General features: G+C 36.1%; 1 protein-coding gene across 4 annotated transcripts in view; it reads left to right on the top strand.

The window, feature by feature from the left end:
• FNDC3A (fibronectin type III domain containing 3A) overlaps nt 1-22529 on the top strand; it is a 174853-nt gene that overhangs the window by 123065 nt on the left and 29259 nt on the right. For all 4 annotated transcript variants that reach the window (XM_002919108.4, XM_034665161.1, XM_019799544.2 and 1 more), the window contains 7 exons: nt 1899-2056; nt 6220-6279; nt 7579-7717; nt 11937-11990; nt 15133-15257; nt 15623-15797; nt 17345-17431. In XM_002919108.4, the coding sequence (XP_002919154.1) occupies nt 1899-2056; nt 6220-6279; nt 7579-7717; nt 11937-11990; nt 15133-15257; nt 15623-15797; nt 17345-17431 (798 nt within the window). The remainder of the gene's footprint in view (nt 1-1898; nt 2057-6219; nt 6280-7578; nt 7718-11936; nt 11991-15132; nt 15258-15622; nt 15798-17344; nt 17432-22529) is intronic.

The raw sequence follows: 22529 nt of genomic DNA, 5'->3' as shown, positions 1-22529 counted from the left end.
AACAGTGCTGCAATAAGTACTCTTAAGTACATGTATTTATGTGCTTATGTAAGTTCATAGGATATTTTCGTGAAAAAAAGTTCCTGGCAATGGAATTATTGAACTATAAAGTAAACACATTGTCAATTTTTATAATGGTTCCCAAGTAGCTCTACACAGGGATCATACCATATATACTCTTACCTACACTTAAGAGAGTGCTCGTTTCTCCAAACCCTTAACACAGTGGATAGTACTAGCTTTTTAATCTTCCCAGTGTGTTAGTTGAAAGGTGGTACCTTGTTTTAGTTTACATTTATTTAATTATGAATGCAGTTACACAAAAATAAACTCAAAACGGATTAAAGACCTAAATTTGAGACCTGAAAACAAAACTCCTAGAAGAAAACTTGCGCAATTTCTTTGACATCAGCTATAGAACATTTTTCTACATATGTCTCCTTAGGCAAGGGAAACAAAAACAAAATTAAACTATTGAGACTACACCAATATGAGATATCACTTTACACCTGTCAGAATGGCTAAAATCAAAAAGACAGGAAATAACAAGCATTGGCAAGGATGTGGAGAAAAGGGAACCCTTGTACATTTTTGGTGGGAATGCAAATTGTTGCAGCCACTGTGGAAAACGATATGGAGGTTCCTCAAAAAATCAAAAACAGAACTACTGACTGTATCATCCAGTAATTCCATTACTGGGTATTTACCCAAAGAAAACAAAAACACTTTAATTCAAAAACACTTACGCGCTCCTCTGTTACAGCATTATTTATAATAGCTAAGATATGGAAGCAGTCCGCGTATCCACCCATAGATGAATGACTAAAGATGTGGGGGGGGTGTATACCATATATACAATGGAATATTACTCAGCCATAAAAAAAGAATGAAATATCGCCATTTGCAACAACATGGATGGACCTAAGTGAAATAAATCAGAGAAAGACAGTTACTGTATGATTTCACTCATATGTGGAATTTAAGAAACATGTGAGCAAACAAAGAAGAAGAGAGACCAAAAAACAGACTCTTAAATACAGAGAACAAACTGGTGGTTGCCAGAGGAGACATGAGTGTGGGGATGGTGAAATAAGTAAAGGGGATTAAGAATACACTTATGGGAGCATCTGGGTGGCTCTTGATTTGAGCATGGAGCCTGCTTAAGATTCCCTCCCTCTCCTTCTGGCCTCACTCTCTTCCTCTCTCTCTCCCTCACTCCTTCCCTCCCGATCTCTAAAAAAAAAAAACACACACACACACTACACTTACCATGGTGAGCAATGAGAAATGTATTGAATTGTTGAATCACTATGTCATACACCTGAAAGTGATATAACACTGTATGTTGATTATACTTTAACGCATTTCTCCAAACCCTTTCTTTAACACAATGGAGATATTACTAGCTTTTTAATCTTCCCAGTCTGTTGGATGAAAAGTGATATCTTGGTTTAGTTTACATTTATTTAATTATGAATGCATTTATACATCATTTCTTGCATTATCCATTTATATTTATATTTCTTTGGTCAGTCCATGACCTTCGCTCATTTTTATTTATTTTATCTTTTTCTTATTGTAAGACACTTTCTAAATTGAGGAAATGAACCTTTTCAATATGTTACAAGTGGACTTTTTTCCATTCTTTTTTGACTGTACATCGTGTTTACACTAATAGTTTTGAATGGGCCATAATGGTCTTTAGATTTTTTTTGAACCCATCTGCCCTTTTATAACAGATTATATCTCATCTACAAATGGACAGGTTTCTATTTGTGAGCCATTTTATGTAAGTAGATACGATATATTTTATTTAATCTTGAAACCTCATTAGATTTTCACTGTTCATTATGCACATTACAGTTGTTTCAAAGAGCTTTTAAATATTGTTTTTGCAGGCCTCAGACATCCAGGCAAGAACAATAGTACTTACCTGGTCACCTCCTTCCAGCTTCATTAATGGAGAAACAGATGAGACTACTGTACCAGAGCTCTATAGTTATGAAATTCTGGTCTCAAGTACTGGAAAAGATGGGAAATATAAAAGTGTTTATGTGTAAGTATTTGTTACGTTTTACTCCCTTCCATTATGTAAGTCAGTGGTTTATCATAAAGAGTTTAATACTAATTTTGTTGTTTTTCCCTCTCAGTGCTTTTATTTTTATTTTGAATCTGTAAATTGACAAGTGATATTGATTTCACTTATTTCAACGTATGTAGTCCAAATGCCAGCTGGTAACATCAGTCTACACTCCCTTGGAATAATTGCTTTCATTGGCCACATTCAGCTTTAGTATTTTTCAGTAGGCTCCCTAGTAGATATTTCACTATTTGCATATTCCTAGTAGATGTTTCGCTATTCACATATTCACATAAATATAAATTGTAGTATGTAGAATCCCAGAACAGAAATAGAGAACTGTTAGACTGTGAACTCATGAAACATAATGCTCCTCTAAGGAGTTGGATTTAATTCTTAATATGTCAAGCTAATGCCCTATTGTAAAATGAATTTAGTACTATTGTTCCTTATTTGTATGTTGGTATGTTAGTAATCATATTTTGAAAATGTATCATAGTTCTCTTTCCTTGGTTCAAAAGTGTTATGCACCAGAAGCCTTAGAGTTGGTGGCTAAAACTGTGACATTTATGACTGGCAGTTGTAAAACAAATAATTTCTTTGTCCTTATTCATATGGAAGTTCCTTATCTAATGAAAAAATAAAGAGTAAAGTCCATTATTAATAGTAATTTAAACACTGGGAAGATTGTAAAGGAAGTGGTTAGTCATTTGAATGATCATAACCTAGAACACTGGACACATCACCCTTCTTGGTATCTTTTTAAAAAAAACAGGTAATATAAGGAAGAAAGGAAAGTGCAACTGCTCCAGTATTTATTATCTAATTACACAAGGTTAGAAGAATATCCTGTCTCCTTCTCTCTATTGAGATTTCCTTATATTTATTCTATTCATATTTTCTTAGAAGAGACAAAGCTGCCTACAGGGTAAAAAGGAGATAAAGGACCATCAGCATAAGGTTTCTTTTTGTGGCTGTGGCTATTTCTAGTTAGATATGGTTGCTTGCCAAGAGGAGGCATTTATCTCCATTTGCGGCCTGATCAGAGAGCACAAGAGGGACATTAGTCACCTTCTTTACACCAATTAAGGGTCTCCCTCTGAGGATGCTCCTGCAACTGTCCAATTCGTTAAAGTGTACTTTCCTCAGTAGGATGTGTTTTCTTTCTTATATTTACTGGTTTTGATTTGAGAAATGGTGGGAGGGGAAGGTCCATAAAGTGGAGAAGAGAGAAACTTGGCTGAAGGAAAAGAAACAGAGAATAGTGGTTTTTAAAAAAAGAAACAGAAAATGGGCTGGTTTTTTTGGCCACATACATAAGTAATAGTTGTATCAAATGATTATTTTAAGAAAATGTGTGTTGTTATATTTGAAAATGTGAAAATGTAATAGTGCCCATGAGTGAAATGCTTTACTTCAAATTATTCACTTTTTTTATGATCTCGTTAAGCTCTAATATTTTAAATAAGAGTCCATTTTATATTCTAACAAATTGCAGAAGTGGCACACTCCTTGTAAAAAATTGGTGGTTTTGCTTTCAATAATACACAGGTTATTTAGCATTTTAATTGTGCAAGATGAATTTTTAAGTAATTGAAACTGGTTTCATTTCTTTAATAAGCTAAATATCTTCCCTGACTACACTTAAAAAAAATGCAAAAACCGCATCTGGCTTACCATTGATTTGCTTAGGACACCTTTTGTTTTTGGTTTTTTGGGGTTTTTTTAATTTAGTGATTCATCACTTATATACAGCACCCAGTGCTGATCATAAAAAGTCACCTCCTTAATACCCATCACCCATTTAGCCCATCACCCCACCTTACTCCATCAACCCTCAGTTTGTTCTCTGTCCTTGAGAGTCTCTTATGGTTTGGTTCCCTCTCTCTCTCTGTTTTTTTTTTCCCCTTCCCAACTGTTCATCTGTTTTGTTTCTTAAATTCTACATATGAGTGAAATCATATGGTATTTGTCTTTCTCTGACTGATTTATTTCATTTAGCATAATACACTGTAGTTCTATCCACATCATTGCAAATGGCAAGGTTTCATATTTTTTGATGGCTGAGTCATATGCCATTGTGTGTGTGTGTCTCTGTCTAATATCATCTTTATCCATTCATCAGTAGATGGACATCTGGGCTCTTTCTGTAATTTGGCTATTGTTGATAGTGCTGCAGTAAACATTGGGGTGCATGTGCCCCTTCAAGTCAGTATTTTTGTATCCTTTGGATAAATACCTAGTAGTGTGGTTGCTGGGTCATAGGTTTAGTTCTGTTTTAACTTTTTGAGGAACCTCCATACTGTTTTCTAGAGTGGCTGCACCAGTTTGCATTCCCACCAACAGTGTAAGAGGGTTCCCCTTTCTCCACATCTTCGCCAATATGTCATTTCCTGTGTTGTTAATTTTAGCCATTCTGACAGGTGTGAGGTGGTATCTCATCGTGGTTTTGATTTGCTTCCCTGATGATGAGTAATGTTTAGCATCTTTTCATGTGTCCATTAGCCATCTGGATGTCTTTTTTGGAAAAGTGTATATTCACATCTGCCCATTGCTTAACTGGATTATTTTGTTTTGGGGATGTTGAGTTCGATAAGTTCTTTATAGATTTTGGATACTAACCCTTTATCAGATATGTCATTTGCAGATATCTTCTCCCATTCCGTAGGCTAGCTTTTAGTTTTTTTTATTGTTTCCTTCACTGTGCACAAAGCTCTTTGTCTTGATGAAGTCCCAATAGTTCATGTTGCTTTTGTTTCCCTTGCCTCCAGCGACGTGTCTAGTAAGGAATTGCTGTGGCCAAGGTCAGAGAAGTCTCTGCCTCTTTTCTCCTCTGGATTTTGATGGCAGGGCTTGGTGTAAGCAGTTCCAGCCTCCCCTGGTGGGGGGGAGCAAGGGGTGCTGTGTTGCTCACTAAAGTTGGTTGGTCCTGATGGCTGTGGGGGAAATGGTGTTGCTCTGCTGTCCTCCCCACAGTGGGGAGTTCAATGCCCGCCACAGTTCAAGAAACCCTCACAGAAGAGTGAACAGTCACCCCTCTTGTGTCCCCAGCTTCTGTCAGATCCCTGCCTTCACCCTGTCTCTACCAGGTGGCACAATACTCCTGTGTTTTATCTCAGGCACAGGGCCGGGTTTCAAAACTCCCAATTTTATGGACTCGTGCTGATCCTCTGGGGGAGGGTCTTGCCACTCTGTGGCCAGTGCCAGTTTGTCCCCAGAAAAGCAGTTGCGCAACTGCACAGTGGTTCAGAGTTTATGGTAAAGTGCAACAAAAAGCAGCACCAAGATTTGCCACCCTCAGCCAGTGTCTGTATTCCCAGGCTAGTAAACGGATGCACACTGGTGCCGCCAGTTCTTTTGTCCCCGAGAGAGGCCACCCACGATTCCTAGATGCACTCCAAAAAGGGGAATTGTTTTTCTCTGTGTGACCCAGGGGATCCTCAGACCATGCTGCCTGCTCCCAGGTCTCTTCCCTCCTGCCCCACCAGAGCACCACTAATCTTCCCAGGCACAACCCCAACAACGGCACAGATGCTTTGGTGCTTGTAAAAATTTGCCATAGTCAGCCCCTCTCCTTTTCCCAGTCACTGGTTTTGGGGAAGATTCTTTCTTGTTCAGTCCCCTGCCTGCTGCTTCACTTTTTCTTCTCTCTCTCTCTTTGTCTCTCTCACTCCTCTCTCAAGGATCAGGGCTCCTACCCCTTCATAGCACCCACAGCTCTTCTCTGCAAATCAGCTCTCCACAGCTCCTACCTTCCACAAGGTGGCCATTTTTCTACCTGTAGACATGCAGCTTTGTTCTCTCAGTCCTCAGATTGATTTCTTGGGTGTTTAGAATGATTTGATATTTATCTAGCTGTACTGGAGGTACGAGGCAAGCTTAGGGCCCCCTACTCCTCTTAACGCCTCTCTGTGTCCACTGTGTGGACACCTTTCTATTTTAAAATGGTATGCAGGTACGTAACTTAAGTTTGGCACATAGCCTTATTTCACAAATTCCATATTGGTGGAATCTGAATGTGGTTATAGTTGGTAAAGTAAAAAGCAGTATAATTTCATAAACTGCCACAAACTGAAGTGTACATGTCAGTTCTCTGGAAATGCTTGTTTATCAGTGAAATGTTCCTTTTTTCCCCCCAGAGGAGAAGAAACAAGTGTCACTTTAAATGATCTCAAACCAGCTACAGATTACCATGCAAAGTAAGGAATTCCTACATGTTGCCTTAATATGATAGAGTATAGCATAGGTGGTTTTTTTAATTTCATTAAAAGCCTAGAATATAATTTAAGTATTAATTTTGGATTAAAAACATGAAATGATGGACTTTGGTTTTTCTTTTGGTACAGTTATCAACACATTGCCAAAAAAACCAAAAACATTTAACTGAAATGTTACATTGAGGGGTTAATCATCCTGTTTGTAGGACCTTGAGTTTGAAATGAATATACAGACAATAAGTATAATATGTCTGCATACCTAACTTAGCACGTAGAAAACTCCCCGCCTTTGAAATTTTTACAGAACAGAAGCATTAATAATAGTTGGTTTGTACTTAATGTATTTTTACTACATCATGTTCTAGAAAGAGTTTGAGATATTAAATGAAAAATTTCACAGCACTTAGGGGTGCCTGGCTGGCTCAGGCTAGGAGCATGCAACTCCTGATCTTGAGTTGTGAGTTCAAGCCCCACATTCGGTGTAGAGATTACTTAAAAATAAATCTAAAAAAAAAATCCACAACATTTAACTAAGAGGTAACTTAGATACTCTTTTATTCTGCTTAGTTCTATTATAATTTACCAACATTTTACATACTAAAGCCTCCCCAGCTGGGACTCATTAATCTGTATTTGGTTAGTCATCTCCATTTGTGGTTGGGATTATTCTCATTAAACTATTAAATTAAATCTTCAATTACACTTTTCTGTGGATGAACCCAAAGTATTGTCCAACTTAGCACTTTTCAAACTTGAATTGCAACCATTATTAAATTATGAAATTTTATGGGTTATATTCAGCATTTTTTTAATTAAATAATCAAATGGAATAGAAGGTGTCTGTATATTACCCTTAGGGATATTGTTTCAGGACACTTTTCTTTCTTGTGTGTGTGTATGAGTGAGTACATATCACACAGAGAGTTGTCACAACCTAAGATGTATTTCTTTGTGTTACAATCAAAAAAGAGGTGAAAGCTGCTGGTCTATCCTATATTTCTTTTTTGAAGAGCCATCCTTTACTTTGATGCACATATTTTCTTTTTCTTTTTTTTTTTTCTTTTAAAGACTTTAATCTCTACACCCAATATGGGGCTTAAAATCCCAACCTGAAGATCAAGAGTCACATCCTCTAGCAACTGAGCTAGCAAGGTGCCCACCCTTGTTTTCTTGATAGAACATTTGGAGGGCACCTTACTAATTTGCAAGTACTTAAAGGTTGATAGCTGTCGAAGGTAGGATACAGTGATTCTGCTGGTTAAAACTATTTTATCGCCATAGAGTCCAGGCAGAATACAATTCTATGAAGGGAGCTCCTTCAGAAGCTGAAAGCTTTACCACCTTAAGCTGTGAACCTGACATACCTAATCCACCCAGGATAGCCAATCGGACCAAAAATTCACTCACTTTGCAATGGAAGGTAAGAATATTCTTTAAAGTATTTTCCAACTGAACATTTACTCCCTCCTTCCCCCACTAGTATTTAATTTCAGTTGTTTAGAGACAAAAAAGAACTTTAAGCTAACTCGTTTTTCTTCTTTACACATATTAAATCTTGAAATAACACTCTTAATGCTTTTTCTTACTATATGTAAATATAGCAGAAAAGACCAATTAGCAGTCCTTATTATACTGGACATGGGATGACATTGAGAGTCTCAGCAGTGCTTCTCACATTCATTACAGTGCCTTTATATCCTGAATTTTATCGTAAAATGACTTTCATAGTAACTAGACTCATAGTTTTAAAAATATAAATGTGATGTCTTAAAGGAATATTTCATTAAATACTCTATATTTTAATAGAAAAATATATATGCTAATATATAAATGTGCCCAGCTGCACAAGAAGTATAATAAAATGGACAGATACCACAGATAGAATTGTTAATTCAGATAGCATAGACAGCATTGTCATCGGAGACATGAATCACTGAAATGGTATATGAGTCTTGATAAATTTCTGAACAAATTAAACGTAATCTTTCTCAAATTGCGGAGTAGTTATATTTTGGAAAAATCCCGTAACTTAAAACTAGAAAAAATACCTTGTAAAATGGAATTAGGTTCTAGGCTATGATAATTATAAACAGGTATTTCACCCACCTGGATGTCCAGGAGGACATTCAAAAGTCCTAGAGAAAGAGAACAATTCTTCATTGTATTGATTGTCCCACACTGTGCGGAATTGTTAGCATCCTTGATCCCCACCCATAAAGTCAGACTTTCCTTCCCCTGCCATTATTGTGATGTTCTGAAACACCCCTAACAAAATTTCTAAACATCCCCTCAAAGGGAGTACCACCCCTCCTAGCAACCGTTGATTTGTAGTAAGAAAGTGACTACTAGTCTTGATTTAATTATCTACTCTTATCCCAAGAGCAAAACTTGGCACTAGCTTTCTTTCTGAAAGCTTTTGAAAATTTAGAACTCACTACTTGTTTGGTGCTTAATTAGTCCCTAGTTCTTCTGAGGATAATATTAAGTGCTTTATGCGGTTAAGAACTGTTAGCACATGTGGATCAGACAAATGTGTACATACATACATTTTTGTATTTGATAAGTATTTCATGTCACTTAGAGTAGCATTTTATTGGTAGGGCAGTTAGGGTAGCAGCCTGGTGCCCTTCATGTAGGTTGGGATTTCAGTAGGGCACTGCTTTTTATTCTGAAGATAAAATAATATTGAATTTTGAAATTTGTCTTTAACAATATCCCAACAAGTCTGTGTAATATACAAACAGTGTCCTTAGGCCCTAAGGCTCTTATTTGCCCACACAGGTTACCCAGGCTTATACTCTTCTAGAAATGGTCCTGTATATACATAGTAATAGCATGGTTGGGGAAAGAGATAACAATTTTTACTGTTAGTAGGGATAGTATTACATACCTCAGAATTGTTGGGAGGATTATCAGATAATATCTGTATAGCCCATAGCACACTGTCTGGAATATAAACATAATAACTGTTGTTGCTATTTAATGTTAAAATTGAAGAAAACTGGCTTGTGTAGTTTATGACTTAAATACCAGATCTTTTGACTCTGCTGCCTCATAGAACCTGAAAGTAATACTTGGGGTTAACATGGCATGAGAATTGTGACATGGATGGCAGGTGGGGTAGCAGTTGAGAGAAGTATTTTATCAGCTGACATTGTTTAGCGTTGCCAGTGTATGGTGGTGATGATAAAAAGCTAACTGAAGTTGGTCTTTTACTCTCTTATAATTACTAGTACCCACCAGACCTGTTGTTCAGCTTCTGGAATGTTGCTGGGTAGGAACACTGGTTTTGTGTCAGAGCAAATTCAGCTTTACTCCACTCTAAATGACTAAGTGATCTGGGGCAGCTTATTTGGGTTCTTTAAAGCCTCCATCTCCTCTTTTGTATAGTTTGGATAATAGTACTACAAAGAGTTGATTTGAGGATTAAATGAGATAAGGTAAAAAAACACTTTACGCATAATAGTGCCCAGCTGCACATTTCTCCCCTCTAACTTGGAGAAATGGTCACAGGTTGTTGAAGGTGTCACCATAGCCATGCTTCTTCCAGGGAGTCAAGGAGAATCCATTTCCTTGACTTGAAAACCCTCAGAAAATAAAGTAGAAAAAATTAAGCAAAATAAATGTGCAACCTTAGCAACTAGACTAGAGCAATCTGGAGGCATTAATTATGGGAAATATATTTTTATACCACACACTTCTTGCTGAGACTTGCAATCTTCCCTATTTTGGGATTCTCTTCCTTTGCTATGTAAAAGTTGAATTTTCCAAGGTTTCTTTTTCTGCCCCATCCATACTGTAGTCACTTTTAACTGCCATGCCTGTAACTTACATAACAAATTCTGGTCATGTTCAACAGTTAAAAATTACAATTTTTTAAAATTTTAAAATGCAAGATCTGTGTTAATGTTCAACAAATAATTTGGACCTCCATGTTATAAAAGATTCTTTATTAAAAACTTGACCATCCTTGATTGCTCTTAACATGGTTGGCAGTAGAGGCGCCTGGGTGGTACAGTTGGTTAAGCGTCTGCCTTAGGCTCAGGTCATGATCCTGGGGTCTGGGATTGAGTCCCACATCATGGTCCCTGCTCAGTGGGGAGTCTGCTTCTCCCTCTCCTCTGCCCCTCCCCCTACTCATGCTTACTCTCTCTCACTCCCTCTCTCAAATAAATAAATAAATAAATAAAATCTTTAAAAATAAATAAATAAAAACATGGTTGGCAATATTATATAAAAACCAGATAGAGTCCAGATAATTATAGGAATTCTCTGGAGAACAATTTTAAAAGTTAAGATTATTTAATTTTGATAAAAGGGGTCTTAGAATCAGTTGTCTTGAAATGAATGAAGCTCTTATAAGGAGAGTAGTGATCTGTTGTTCTGCATCTAAATTGAGGACTAAAGAGGAAACAAGGTGAAATGGCAGAAAATTCACGTAGAAATAAGGTTGACATTCTTGAGTTCTAGAGTGATTAAATACTAAAATAAAATACTAAGGGAGACTGAAATTTTCACCACTGAAGATTAACAAAATGTTGAATGAGCAGTCTTGGGTAATGGGCACATTGTGTCTAGAAGCAGAGATCCAGACAGTGTGACCTCTTGAAGTTCTTCAAGCACCCTGGTTCTTTCATTCTCTGGTGTATCACACAGTATTATTTTTAGATTGTAAGGTGAGTTTTAATGAAAATGACAGGATCGATCCTAGGAACTTAAAGTTTATAAAACCTTCTGACAAAACGCAAAGTTTTTTTTTTTAATTTTTTATTTATTTTTTTATAATAATATTTTTTTATGTTAGTCACCATACAGTACATCCCTGGTTTTTGTTGTAAAGTTCGATGATTCATTAGTTGCGTATAACACCCAGTGCACCATGCAATACATGCCCTCCTTACTACTCATCACCAGCCTATCCCATTCCTCCACCCCCCTTCCCTCTGAAGCCCTCAGTTCGTTTCTCAGAGTCCATAGTCTCTCATGCTTCATTCCCCCTTCTGATTACCTCCCTTTCTTTATCCCTTTCTTCTCCTACCAATCTTCCTAGTTCTTATGTTCCATAGATGAGAGAAATCATATGGTAATTGTCTTTCTCTGCTTGACTTATTTCACTTACATTATCTCCTCCAGTGCCATCCATGTTGCAGCAAATGTTGAGAAATCGTTCTTTTGATAGCTGAGTAATATTCCATTGTATATATGGACCACAGCTTCTTAATCCAGTCATCTGTTGAAGGGCATCTCGGCTCCTTCCACGATTTAGCTATTGTGGACAATGCTGCTGTGAACATTGGGGTGCATATGGCCCTTCTCTTCACTACGTCTGTATCTTTGGGGTAGATACCCAGTAGTGGTTTTTTTTAACGGATTATAAAAGTTAAGATCATTCTTGCTACAAGAGATTGTTCAGTGTTCAGAAAAACTTGAATAGACTCTTGCTTTGTTTTCTTTCCTTGCATTTAAAAGGATCGTGGGGTTATATAATACATATATATATCTGTATTCTCTGTGCAGTTTTTCCAGAGTTAAGCCACAGAGAACATCTGCAACACAGTAGATTCCTCAGATTAGATCCTCACAGTATCTTTTATAAAAGTACTAATTTGTCTTTTTGTTGTTGTTGTTATTTCTTTTAGGCCCCTAGTGACAATGGTTCTAAAATCCAAAGCTTTGTTTTAGAATGGGATGAGGTAAGTAAATTGAATCTTTTAAATTAGGGGAAAATTATGTGTATGTATCCTCAAGCAGAAATAATTTGTTTTAATAGTTTTTTCCTCTTTAAAGACATTATGAATGATTTTGGTGGTGCATGAGTGAATTAATGGTGTTCTTAGAAAACATTACTAACTGGACCTCCTATGTTTTATTTTGTTTTTTGTTTTTGACTTAAACTCCTCAAAGCTCTCACTTGGGTAATTACCTTGATGAAGGAATTTTTTTTCACATCAACCTTAGACGCAAGTGTAATTTTTTATTATGGCTACTTTAACAAATTGCCACAAACCTGATAGTTTAAAACAACACACACTTACTCTCCTATAATTCTGGAAGCCAGAAATCTAATATGGCTCTCACTGGGCCAAAAATCAAGGTGTCGCTGTACCCATGCTTCTTCCAGGGATTCTAGAGGAGAATCCATTTTCCTGACTTTTCCAGCTTCTGGGGGCTCTCTTCATTACTAGGTCATTACCATGAACCCATGGCTGCATCAGATAGCCTTTTCTACCCCTGCTGCCATTATCATGTGGCCTTTTTCCTCTTCTGTCTTCATGTCTTTTTCCCTCTAAAAAGGACACTTATAATTCCATTTAAGGTCCACCTAGATAATCCAAGATAATCTCTCCATCTCAAGAACTTTAACTTAATAACATCTGTATAGTCCCTGAATAGGGTAACATTCACAGGTTCCAGGGTTTAGGACTTGGATATCTTTGGGGGCCATTATTCAGCCTACCACAGCAAGCATACTAAGCTTTATTATTTAGTACTTTGTTTTTCTGTCATTTATTATGTTCTCTCTTGCCCTACTGCTTATACCACAGCTAAGAGGATTGGCCAGAGGAAGTAGAAGAAATTCCATTGATAATTTGGGAATTCAGCAGTATATAGGCATACCTTGGAGATATTGCAGGTTCGGTTCCAGCCAACCACAATAAAGCAAATATCTCAAAGCAAGTCACATGAACTTTTTGGTTTCCCAGTGCATATAAAAGTTACATATCACACTATATTTGTAGTCTGTTACAGGTACAATGACATTGTCTTTTAAAAAAAACAATGTACATACCTTAATTTAAAAAGACTTTATTGCTAAAAAATGTTAACCATCGTCTAAGCTTTCAGTGAGTCATAATCTTTTTGCTGGTGGAGGGTCTTGCCTCAGTGTTGATGGCTGCAGGCTGATCAGGGTAGTACTTGCTTAAGATGAGAGTAACTGGCAATTTCTTAAAAAAGAAAAAAAAAAGACAAGGATGAAGTTTGGTGCATCAGTCGACTCTTCCATGAACCATTTCTCTATAACATGCGATGCTGTTTGATAGCATTTTACCAACACTAAAACTTCTTTCACAACTGGAGTCAATCCCCTCAAACCCCGCTGCTGCTTTACCAACTAAGTTTATGTAGTATTCTAAATCCTTTGTTGTCATTTCAACAATCTTCACAGCATCTTCACCAAGAGTAGATTCCATCTCGAGAAACCACTTTCTTTGCTTATCCACAAGAAGCAACTCTACATCCACTAAAGTTTTATCATGAGATTGCGGCAGTTCAGTCACATTTTCAGGCTCCACTTCTCTAGTTCTCTTGCTGTTTCCATCACATCTGCCCCTACTTTCTCTACTGAAGTCTTGGAACCCTTGAAGTCATTCCATGAGGGTTGGAATCAACTTCTGCCAAACTCCTGTTAAGGTCAATATTTTGGCCTCTTCTGTGAATCACTGTAACAAATATAATAGTAATGAAAAAGTTTGAAATATTACAAGAACTATAAAAACGTGACACAGAGTTACAAAGTGAGCTAATGCTGTTGGAGAGATGGCACCAGTTGACCTGCTTGATGCAGGGTTGCCACAAACCAGACTTTGTAAAAAACACTATCTGCGAAGCACAGTAAAAGTGAAGTACAATAAAACAAGGTATGCCTGTATTAAAGGAGTAATGAGGCACAAACAAGGAGGTTTTATGCCAGAAATTTTAAGAGAATTTAGAAATAGGAAATCTGTTGCTATATCATAGTAATTTAGAAGAAAAAAATATGTTGATAAATTATGTGAAGATATTTGATAAAATTTAGGACTTAGTTAAAACTCAAATTAGGAATAGGAAGATGATTCCTTAGCTGATAGTTATTTTTGTAATAAGTGAAGTACCATCACTAAACAAAAGCATTGCTAGTCAAAGCAGAAACAAGTCAAAGTTGTCAGTTATTCCCACCTTTATTTAACTAATGCAGTATAATTTGGAACAAAAATAAGAGGTACAGCCAAATAGTGGCTGGCTTGGGGGGCAAAACTATCATTATTTAGAGATGATACAGTTTTCTATTTAGACAACTCAGTAGAATCAACTGTAAACACCATTAAAACAGGAAAGTGTAGTAAAGCAGCCAGATACAGAAGGTTTCTTTAAAGCAGAAGTCACCCTAAAATCACAGTTTACCTCTACCAACACAATAAAAGTGGATGGAGAATAAGAAACTTGTCCATTTCATGTAGCATCCTAAATTTCTAAAACTCTTTAGTTGTCCTGAGCTGCAGACTTTTCTCTCTCCCATTCTTTTGCCTATAATTGGGTTTTTCTCTCTGCTTATATTCTTTCACTGTTAAACCTAAGCAGTTATGGTTCCAAAATCTTTATTTTGTAGAAGGTTAGCAGCCGTTAAGGTGGAGGTTTAGGGATCAATTAGAGACTTTTTCTTAAAACTGTTTGTGTAGAACTTTTCATAGTTTGAGGAACACTGCCAGTTGTGTATACAAGATCACCCTATTTCTACTACTGCCAGTCCCCCCATAGAGATTGTGGGGTCCATACATGGAAGGAGTTTCTTTTACTAAAGCCAGAGAAGATTTAGCATCAGTTAACAGAGTACTTAGTTTAAGGTGTACAAAGATACCTACTTTCTAGTTTGAAAATTCTGCATTTAATGAACAGTAAGTATCATTTAAAAGATGTGTGTTATCTCTGCTTTCTCTTGAGATACATGATTCATGTAATAAAGATGACTTTTAATGTACACTAGCTAATATGTTATTATTCATCAAGCAGGAATTATGTGGATTTATCTTTTTACAGTAATGTACATGATACATAATAATCTGCCATTTTTTTTAGGGAAAAGGAAACGGAGAATTTTGTCAGTGTTATATGGGCTTACAGAAGCAATTTAAAATTACTAAACTGTCACCAGCAATGGGTTGTAAATTTAGACTGTCAGCCAAAAATGAGTATGGCACAAGGTAAGATATATTTTAATATAAATGTATTGTTTAGTCAACTTCACTTATAAATTATCCAGAGTCCAAATTATCCACTAAAAATTCTGCTTTAGTTTATGTTGGCGTAGTAAAGGTGTGTTACCAGCCTAGCAAAAGCTGTAAGAGAAGGTGTTAGTTACATAAATTTCAGTTTTAAAAGCATACTAATTCACTTTTAGGTTTCTGATCTGATTACCATATAAAAATATTATAAAATCCAAGATATATTATTTGGATTATAATTAGTTACCAGAATTGTTACTTTCAAAAAATGTCGTTATCAAATTTTCTTTAGCTATAAAAACAACTCTTTTTCATTCATTCTTAAAAACCATTTGTTTCAACAGTGGTTTTAGTGAAGAAGTCTTATATTACACTTCAGGCTGTGCCCCTTCTATGCCAGCGAGTCCTGTATTAATTAAGGCTGGTGTTACTTGGTTATCCTTACAATGGAGTAAGCCCTCAGGAACACCATCAGATGAAGGAATTTCCTACATTTTAGAGATGGAGGAAGAAACTTCAGTAAGTATGAGTATGTCTTCTAAGTAGAGTGTCTAAAACCTATTTCAGGTAGCATCAATTCTTATAAGTAAATAGTGCCACAATAATTAGATCCTTCCCTAGGTCCTTTGAGTCCTTGGTTGGTTATCATTTCAGAGGAATTGGGAGTGAGGAAGAATTCAGTCTTTTGTTTTCTTGATGTGTAAGAGGGGGTTTTGGTTTTTTATGTGTGTTTGTATATATTTTGTGCCTATGAACAGCATACTGTATTTTAAATGTATATGTTTTAGGGAAAATAGGAAGATCACCACAGCCCTTTAGCCTAAGCAGCTCTAAAAAATAAGGAAATAATATGTCCATCTTTTCCAGCTATGTTCATAAACTGCTTTCCCAGGCACCACAGAAGGTATGAGAGCTTCACATGACACTATACAGTGCCGCCAGAATCAGGTTTCCAGTGGCTTGTTTCCTTTGAGCTAGAATGGAGCTAACATGAGTTAGGGTGTCTTCTATTAGCTCTACGTAGTTTCATAGCTTTTCAGAGCTACTTTAAAGCAATTTGAGTCAAAAATAGCATTGGTCCACTCCCAGCTATATACCCAGGAGAATTGAAAATACATGTTCATACAGTAATAGTACATGAATGTTCATAGCATTATTCATAATAGCCAAAAAGTAGAAACAACCCAAATGTCCATTAATTGATGAATGGATAAACAAAGTGTGATATATCCATACAATGGAATATCATTGAGCCATCTAAAGGAATGAAGTACTAACACATGTCATGACATGAATGAACCTTGAAAACATCATGCTAAGTGAAGGAACCCAGTCACAAAAGACCACATATTATGTGATTCCATTTATTATGGATATAGGCAAATCCAGAGAGACAGAAATTATATTAATGGATGAGAAAAGGGGAAGTGACTGCTAACCAAAAAATAAAGTACAGGCTTCATTATAGAATTAAGAATTTAATGATGGTTGCACAACCTTGTGAATACACTATAAGTGATTGAATTTCATACTTCAAAATGGAAATTTTACAGTGTGTGAATTATATGTCAACTTTTAAAAATAACATTGGGAAAATAGTGAGGCATTGTCCCTGGAGCTATAAATAGCAATCTAATACCTAAGTGACATCCCTACCTGCCAGCACAGCCAGCCATTTATTTATTTACTTAAACACAGTGCAAATTAAATATGTTTAATAGTTATAGTTCTGTTTAGCTCTTGCAACATCTGTCTAGGAAATTGTTAGTTTAGAGATGTGCTTCCTGATGGTGAAGTTACCATTGACTGACTTTACCCTCAACACAAAGATGTTTTCTTGGTTACTGTATTTATGGAGAATGAGTTCTCCATCCCCCTTCAAACATCCATTAGCATTTCTGGATCTGTCCATTCAAGATAGAAGTATCAAGGTGAGGATTACACTTAATGGAGCATTAATCACCTTGTACACAGTAGAAGATGAAGACCTGGGTCTTTTTACATATTTGTTGTTCCCCATATTTCTGCTGTTAGACACCTAAGAAAGGCTTATTTTCCCTTTCCAGGGATATGGCTTTAAGCCTAAGTATGATGGAGAAGATCTTGCTTATACAGTGAAGAATCTCAGACGTAGTACTAAGTATAAATTTAAGGTAAGCTTTGAAAGCCCTTAAAAGATCGATTTGTTGTTCTTGTTGTTCCTGTTGTTTTAAAGCTAAGTACATACCTCACTCCTTGGTTTTAAATCTAAAATAGTTTTGGCCTTGGGGCGCCCGGGTGGCTCAGTCAGTTGGGCATCCAAATATTGATTTTGGCTCAGGTCATGATAACATGGTTGTGAGATCGAGCCCTGCATTGGGCGCCTTGCACTGGGTGTGGAGCCTGCTTGGGTTTCTCTCTCTCCCTCTGCCTCTCCCCACTCGGTCACTTGCTCTCAAAAAAACATTAAAATTTTAAAAATTAAATTAAAATTAAAATAGTTTCGGCCTTTCTAATGAGCAATGCTTTACTTTCTTACTGTGTAACATTGTTTGTCAAACTGTATATATATTTAAATTCAGATCAATTTTAATGTTTTATGGGACCTTTTATTTGTATAATGTGAACAAACATCTTCTAAAATGTGGATGTTGTTAAACACGTTCAGAATATGCTTTTTTGTCCACAATATCTGAAAAGTAATGCTTTTATTTTCTAAGTACATTATATCGAATGGTACACAATTCAGTTTGTCTCATTACTGGTAGTCACTTGATAAAGGTTGTATCTACCATGCTTCTTCACTGTAAGGTTTTCTTTTTCCCTTACAAAATAAGTATTTTGTAAATACTATGTAAACATCTTGTTTTTTTGTCAAATTTTCACCTCCTGGTTTTAACCCATTGATCATTCTTGTGTGAGTCAATTATTACTGATTCATAGCTGCCAAGTGGTGATTTTTTTATCATTCCTTCTACATTTACTAGTTGGCATTATACTATAAAGAAAAGCTTTCTTTTCTCATTTATGTTAGTATGAACTCAATGGATTCCTGTTTACTGAGTGGGTTATTTTTGTTACATTGATTATCAATTGTGAGACTCAAATTGGTTCTGATTTAGGACCCCCTTCAGGCTGGCTTACAGATCCTTTTGAAATGTGTTCCCTATCATTCTTTGGGCCTTTCCTTTCTGGTACATGATATTCCAGTCTCATCTTGTGCTTTCCTTTCTTCAGCCTTGGGATTGGTTGTTTCTCAAAGCACCTGGGTCCTTTTAGTGGACAGTGGTATTTAGAAACCAAAATCTGGGAAATAAGTATATTTATTGCTGTAACAATTTTGCTACTTCTGGACACCCTCTCAATGGACAGAGCTATGAACTATATGTATGTATGTATTTTATGTGTGTGTGCACACAAAAAATTTGCACAAACATTTATATCTGTATTTATATATATATATTTTTTTTTTTTTAAACCATGAGGTTACACCACATACCTGCAATTTCAGTCCAATACCACAGGTTAATTCTAGTTTTCTCCTTTTTCTTATTTCTAGCTCCCTTCATCATCAGCAAGAAAGTTTGCCCCAGTTATGTTCATTATATTTGGTTTGTGGAACAAATTCCTGCCCTCCCATAAATTTCTATTGAGGGTGCTTGAGTTCCTACTAGACAAATGCTGCTGCCTCCAGCCAAACCACCTATCCCCTAGCACAGATACTTGCCTTGTTTAGCCCACCTGTTGGCCTTTACACTGAATTATTTCAGGTGTAAAGCAGAGAGATTGTACATGTCATTTATTGCTTGCTTGAGGCATGGAGACTATACATATCATTCTTGCTCACTTGAAGCAGTAGCAGGCTTTGAAAATTCATCTACTAGGGAGATTCCTGAAATTCTGTATCTCTCCTAGTATAGCATCAGGGATATATATTGCTGTTTGGAGACAATGCTTGAATTAATCAATATACCAGTTAATATAAGCCAGCCTACATTTTTTGTACAGAAGTTTTTCTAAAAATACAAGATGCTTATTAGTTGATAATTCAACATTGGAATTTTACTCTCAGTGCTTGTTTAATCAAATCATTTCAAATAAATGATAGAAGCCACTGTAAATTGTTTTCACTATTAAAAAGCAGATAAATTTTATTCCTTGAGAACCTTAGAAAATTTTTAATGAGAGATTTGATTATGGAAAGCATAATAATTATATTTATTATGCTTTGTCTTATATATTAGCTTCATTTTTAAAACTTTATAATAACACTGAGTGATTTTAGTTTCCAAATAGAGTTTTCATGTTTACAAGATTTATAAAATACCTAAGAAGTAAGTATATTCATTCAGTTTTCCTCTTACGATGATGTTGGATTGTATTTTGCTTCAGAAATGATTATTGTTAGGATTAGTCAGTAATGATTAGAAAATGATTAACAACGTTTTCTAAGGGGAAAATGTTAAGGTCTTTATAATTTGGTAAATTTATTAAAATTTTTAGAATTCTATCATGTAACACCATGGTGTTTTTGCCACATAGAGACAAAAATGTTATATACACATATAGGAGTTAAATTTCTCATGATCCACTATTATAAAAAATTACAGATTTTTATTTAAAATTTCTCACTGTGACAGTCACATTTAAATTGCAAGGTTTACAATCAGAATCTCCAAGGAGACAGTAGGCTTTTAAAAAAGTACCCCCAAGGGGCGCCTGGGTGGCACAGCGGTTAAGCGTCTGCCTTCTGCTCAGGGCGTGATCCCGGTGTTATGGGTTCGAGCCCCACATCAGGCTCCTCTGCTATGAGCCTGCTTCTTCCTCTCCCGCTCCCCCTGCTTGTGTTCCCTCTCGCTGGCTGTCTCTATCTCTGTCGAATAAATAAATAAAATCTTTAAAAAAAAAAAAAAGTACCCCCAAGTAACTAGAGAGGGGATAGGAAAACAATATGTCTCTAAACAACCTCTTAACAAATCACTGGCTTATGGGAAGAGATTATATACAGGCTTATTAAATAATAAATTTAAATAGTGATAAGAACCTAGAGTGGTAGTTCCCAAGTGTGATCACCAGACCATTCTATCAGCATCACCTGGGAACTTGTTAGAAATGTAAATTTTCTGGCCCCCTCAGTTGTACTGGATCAAAAGTTCCGGGATAAGGCCTAGCAATCTGTGTTTCAGCAGACTCTCCAAGTGATTCTGATACTTGCTGAAATTTGAGAACCACTGATCTATAGGAGGAAAAAAAAAATATTAGGAAATAGAAAATGATGACTGTGTGAAGTCTTGTAGAAGCTCAGACATTTTGATTCTGCCTTGTGCTGGGTGCCAATTGAGAGGCTTTTGAATCATTAAATCCTATTACTGTCTCAGTCTTTCTTTTCTAGTTTGACATTGCAGGGCTCCTCTTTCAAGTAAACCATGTCAAAATGAAGTCTTAACACTAAAGAAATCTTAGAATACTAAGCAAAAGCAGCAAAATATTGTAATCCAGAAAGCAATGACTAGATAGTATATTACTGTTTGTAAAGAACAAACAGTAAGGATATGATTAACATAAAATTCTATTATGATCAACTTCACCACATGCCAGAGTTCTAGTTTCTACACTACAGACAATCCTAGGACACTCAAAGTACTAAAACAAAATTGGAACAATGAAAAAATTTAAAGGATAAAAGAAAAATGAAAATAAAAATTTAAAGCATAAGAAAGCAGAATTCTTAAAATCATTTAAAATTCAGAATGGTTAACAAGCATACAGTGCTTATTCCATCAAATAGTTCGTTGGAAGCTGGGTTAAGACCTGTTGTCCAAATTTAAAATGATAATAATTATTAATTATATTTCTTACTATTATTGAAGGCTTATTGAGGCTAGTAGTAGCCATTCCCTATGACTCTGGGCCGCTAGGACACTGATGTCTTATTTCCTAAAGTTCCTGAAAAATAGTTTTTCAAGCATCAAGGCTTCTAAAGATGAAGTTCTGAGTACCTTAAGCTGAGAACCGTTAAATACTTTGACTGCAGCTTGTTACTTATTTTTGTGGTCTTTTTACAGGTGGAGAGAAATCAGTCAATTAGTATCTGGATCCATCAACTTCTCCTTACTTCCATTTTTGAAATTCACTTATACACTTACATGTCAGCATCAGTGACAGTACATAAACTTGTTCCCTTCCTCCTCCTCATCTTGTCCAGTGTCATGATGTCTTCCTTTCTCCTTTGCCCTAATCGAAGTGTGCCCAAGTTTAGTCTTAAGTTCTTATGTCCCTTTTCTCCCTTGGATACATCATCTCGTTGCCTTCTATCAGTTGTCATTTTTGTTCTAAAGAATACTAAATCTCCAAACCTGTTCTGTGCTGTTATCAGGCTGTTCTCTTACCTTCTAATTACCTTCTGAGTTCTATTTTATACCTAGATTATTCTTTCTGAAAAACAGCTTTCCCTCTTAAAAAAAAACAATTTCCTTAGTTTCACATAAGATTTTTTTATATTCTGACTCATTTCATTTTTAAAATGCACTGCCTTGGGGCGCCTGGGTGGCACAGCGGTTAAGCGTCTGCCTTCGGCTCAGGGCGTGATCCCGGCGTTATGGGATCGAGCCCCACATCGGACTCCTCTGCTATGAGCCTGCTTCTTCCTCTCCCACTCCCCCAGCTTGTGTTCCCTCTCTCGCTGGCTGTCTCTATCTCTGTCAAATAAATAAATAAAATCTTAAAAAAAAAATCAAATTTCTTTTAAAAATAAATAAATAAAATAAATAAAATAAATAAATAAAATGCACTGTCTTTTACTCCTTACTTAAACTGGCTATCTCACCAGATTGATTACTTATTCTTCCCTGAGGAGAGCTCACTATTTACTCTTCATTTCTGCTATATACCCAGGGCTTTCTGTTCTCTCTCTTACCCAGGCTTGCCCTTTTACTGCTCTTGCCCATGAATACCCCATATCACTTCTATTCCCCTTTTCAAAAACCTTTGTGGACCATTTTATGCCTTAGCAATCTTTCTTCTGTTACCTAAATCTTTTGATACGCATCTTGCCTGTTTTCTGCATATAGATTATAAAATTGTTGAAGATAAGAGTGCACCACACCTGGAGTTCCTAGCACAGTGCTCCCTCTGCGGTGACTGAATGAATGTTTTTGATTATAAAATTTGAGGGTGGGGAGATAACCATATGGCTTTATAACCTTTAATACCTTTATGGGTAACTGAAGCTAAAGGAGGCAGTGCCAAAATATATGGTCTTAAAAATATAAT

This window comes from Ailuropoda melanoleuca, chromosome 7, assembly GCF_002007445.2.
Source record: "Ailuropoda melanoleuca isolate Jingjing chromosome 7, ASM200744v2, whole genome shotgun sequence".
NCBI classification, from domain to species: domain Eukaryota; kingdom Metazoa; phylum Chordata; class Mammalia; order Carnivora; family Ursidae; genus Ailuropoda; species Ailuropoda melanoleuca.
The sequence above is the reverse complement of the archived record's forward strand: the minus strand, read 5'-3'. Positions and strand labels throughout refer to the sequence as shown.